Below are 3763 nucleotides of genomic sequence, written 5' to 3'. Positions count from 1 at the left end.
TTCCATGTATTTTTTTTTATACATTTCAGATTTTAACTGCCAAGTAAAATGTCATCGAATGTGGTTTATTTCCTGTCAATGGACGGTGCTTTAATGGTTATTTTGTGGTGGTCATTCTGCATTATTTTTCATTTTTAATTGATTTTGAGGTCTGTGACATTCAAAGGCATTTACAATAGTAGGCAGAACATTCATATGTAGATGTTGTTACAAATGCAAACAAAGGAGTGTACCCAAGGATAAGCGAATCATTAAGTGCATTATGACATACAGTAGGATTCAGTTTACCTGACCAAATCAGACCATGCTGCTGTAGAGCCAACCAAGAAGGAATAAATTAAAGAACAAATGTCAGGCTTGTGTAGTAAAGGAAACCAGGGGACAAAACAAGTAGTGGACAGTGGTTTACTGATGAAGTCACAAGGCTGTTGAGGTGAAGGTCAGAACTTTGAGCTGTTCTGAGGGAAGGCCCCCTGCTCTACTTCCACTGCTTCTTCTCGTAGTCCCACTTGGCGGAGAAGCCCTCCACCGGGTTCATACGCATATCGAGCATCCTCTGGACCTGCTTTGCCTGCCAGTCTTCCTCGAAGGAGCGTGGCCGCTGTGGGAACACTGCGAAGCAAGGTGAAGAGAAAAACAGTCCTGTCGATTAGCGCGGGAACACAAGGGACGCACTGCAGAATCAGCGTCTGCTGTCCGTCACTGCTACAGATCCACTGCCTGACATTTACATGTTCTATTTCCCCATCCATTTGGATTTTAGATGGACACTTGCCTCAGGAACAAGCCCTGTTCCTGCTAGAATATATAAATGCAGTCATATCGATAGGATTTTACATGCATTTTGTATGTATGTAGGTGTCAGTGATGACCCAGTTGATTAAAAGGAAGGCAGGCCTGATAGTATCGCTGATTGTATCGATGTCTGGTTCAGGTCTGACCCACCGAAATGTCGCTGCCAGATGATCACGAGGCCCGTGAGGCCGAGGAAGACGCAGATGGCCCCGATCACAGTCTTCCACTCACTGGAGGGCTTAGTCATCTCCGCATAGGTCTGATTGAACTTCAGCTTGTACACTTTGAGGGACAGAGGGAAAGGAGAGCATCAAACGAGTGAAAAAGGGCACTGAATATAGGAGCACCTGCATGGTTCACATGGTTGGTGTTCACAACAAGCTAAATTAAAACCCAAGTTGATTGGGGGGGGGGGGGTGTGTGTGAATTAAGGTTCACTTACAGGCCAGCTTCTCCTCATTGGACAGCTGATTCCAGGGACCCTTTTCCTTCTGTTTCAGGCTCTTCTCGGACGCAGAAAGGGTGTCCTGGTACGGTTTGTCTGGCAATGGGCGGTCCGTGCGGTCCCAATACATTGGCAAGGACATATCGGTTTGCTCCGAGACCTCTTCAGAATTGGAGGCAGGGTTTGAGAGAGAATACATTTATATGGAGACAGATTACATATGGCGGAGAATCTCTCAACGTGCGGTGAGAGCAGAAAAACAGAAAAAGAAAAAAAAACCTGTGTCCAAGAACCACAAATAGTAATTTCACCCCGTTTGACATATACGCAAACTGAAACACCGAAAACGGCACCGATTTTGTTTAGTATTTATGCCAAAATGTACTTTCCAGATGTGGAACAATAAGATGTGACAAAAAACCAGCATGCGGCTCTCCAACTTATTTACCATGTCCATGACTTGACATCCTTGCGCTAGTGCTAGTTGCCACCGTCATCATGCGCTTTGTCAAGAGACTTCCCAAACGTCCTGTTGTCAGCTGAAACATCTGTAAGAGGCACGCAGACGCAGGGAACAGACATCAGAACAAACAGGAAGAAGGCCCTTTACTGGTTGCAAGTAACAATTCAATTACAGGTAGCACACAATAGTTCCTTCTGAAAAGTATAGTATAGTTTTGATTTAGTTGGGCTTAACAGTGTACTTTGAAAGCCTTTCATTGGGGAAGCCGACAATAAAAGCACAGGCACTGTATCACTTTCTACAAAACAGATGCACAGTGGCATTAGAGTAGCATTTGTATCCTCTTTGGATGTATCCTCTTATTGATACCTCCCAATTGCAAGAGTTAAGTAAACCCCTAATAAGCACACATTATGAATTGTAAAATCACTTAAATTACCTTTACACTTAAATCCATTTGCAACTGGTTTCTACAGAATGTTTGTAAGTGAAGCCATTGGTAGGGCTGCAAGATCTGCTGGGTGTTGTTTTCAATTAGCAATCAATTTGCACCAAAAAACAGGTGAGGTAAGGTGTGCTAACTGTGATCAACAGCTTTAAAAGATCCATTAAGCGATTATCTGGCTCTCTAGGGTCAGGGCTGGCCTCTGCCGATCTACATAATACATTTAAAAAGGCTAAATGAAATGCTGGTACGTACTGCAAAGAAACCACAGCATATAAAATACCCTCAGGCCTTTGACATTATTTATAGGTCACGCTATAAAAAAGCCAGAAAATAAAAATGAACAGCAAGTTCAGTTCCATGTCTGAAAGATATTCATTTGAATATTTACACTCCTTCACTTCAAGGCAGGGACACTCAAATCTGGCCAGTAGTACTAATCAGGATTGATTGAAAACTGGGACACTAGGTGAGTTAAATCTCTGGCCAATCGGTGGCATTAATTGATTAATTCCTAAGAATCCAGAGAAACATAAGGAAATTAGGTCAAAGCAAATTTCAATGGACTCTATAATGTGGCCTGCTGCTTTGTAACAGAAGTTTTAAAAACAGACAGTATACATTGTTGTAATTTGTTGGAAGTCCAGAAATCTCAAGTCCTTTGAGGCTAAATATTTAGACAAACACAAACAATCAGCTCTAGTAGGATGAGCGGAGTGGTCGGTTCATAATGCTTCTGCATGTTCTTATCTTCTTAACCGTCTACCCCTGCTGCCATTGGGAGCCGGACTCCTTTCTCTTAGGGATTTGCGTGGCTATTTTCTCTGCAGACCAACACAGCCATTTGTACTGAGCGATCTGGCAAATGGTCAAAAACCAGTAGTGAATTGGCCATGGATCAGTGTCTGGAGTGACCTCCACAAACTGACAAACATACGAGACCTAGTGCACAAACTTATTTTGACTACAGAAACTTAATATAAACTTCCAAAAATAAAAACAACCAATGAGAATCTCTTTTATGGGCTGTTTTATGCTTGCTTTGGCAATCTGAATAAGACAGGCAACGTGAAGGACAATTCAGCTGCAGACCCAATATGGCTGTCTGACTGCTTATTCTTTATTCAGATCTGTATTCAAATAACATGCAAGTTTTTCTTTCTAAACTTTTTCTGCAGATTTTTTCCACATTGTTTGTTCTATTATGTATACTTTACTTTAATGTCTTCATCATTCTTTCAGAATAATATCAAACTTCAGTTAAGCTTTTTGTTTTGCCCTTGCCCAGCTAAAACTGCACCAGACATTCATCTGAACCCGGTTTTCGTCTGCACCCCCTGCCCTCCCAAAGTACTTTTCCTCTATCAGGTACTTACGATTCCTGCACAACTGTCCAAACTGCAGAAGAGAATGAATATCCACTTTTTTTAGGGACCCTGTCTGCTTCGTGCTCTTTCTGTGACTAGATGTGCCTGTTAACACAGAGAAGGGATTGGTCTGGCCAGGAAAATGCAAGATTGGGGGCAGGGAGGATGGGGGGGGGGTGGTTCATAGAGAGAGAGAGAGAGCACAAGTAAACAGTTTTATGTATCACATGACTCCACTGGCAGATTAG

General features: G+C 42.5%; 1 protein-coding gene across 4 annotated transcripts; it reads right to left on the bottom strand.

The window, feature by feature from the left end:
- Positions 1 to 391: 391 nt before the first annotated feature.
- On the bottom strand, positions 392 to 3684 carry LOC135234031 (cytochrome c oxidase subunit 4 isoform 2, mitochondrial). Of its 4 annotated transcripts, none has more exons than XM_064298141.1 (5): positions 3525 to 3684; positions 1689 to 1788; positions 1238 to 1402; positions 946 to 1077; positions 392 to 612 (listed from the first exon to the last, which is right to left on the bottom strand). In XM_064298141.1, exons 2-5 carry the CDS (start codon positions 1786 to 1788, stop codon positions 479 to 481), a joined length of 531 nt encoding a protein of 176 aa, XP_064154211.1. In that variant the 5' UTR covers positions 3525 to 3684; the 3' UTR covers positions 392 to 478. The 4 variants fall into 4 exon arrangements, with proteins under 4 accessions (XP_064154211.1, XP_064154209.1, XP_064154210.1 ...); XM_064298139.1 differs by lacking the exon at positions 3525 to 3684 and adding an exon at positions 2143 to 2434; XM_064298140.1 differs by lacking the exon at positions 3525 to 3684 and adding an exon at positions 2149 to 2175.
- Positions 3685 to 3763: the final 79 nt, after the last annotated feature.

This window comes from Anguilla rostrata, chromosome 11 (genome assembly GCF_018555375.3).
Source record: "Anguilla rostrata isolate EN2019 chromosome 11, ASM1855537v3, whole genome shotgun sequence".
NCBI classification, from domain to species: domain Eukaryota; kingdom Metazoa; phylum Chordata; class Actinopteri; order Anguilliformes; family Anguillidae; genus Anguilla; species Anguilla rostrata.
This window is presented reverse-complemented; position numbering and strand designations above follow the sequence as displayed.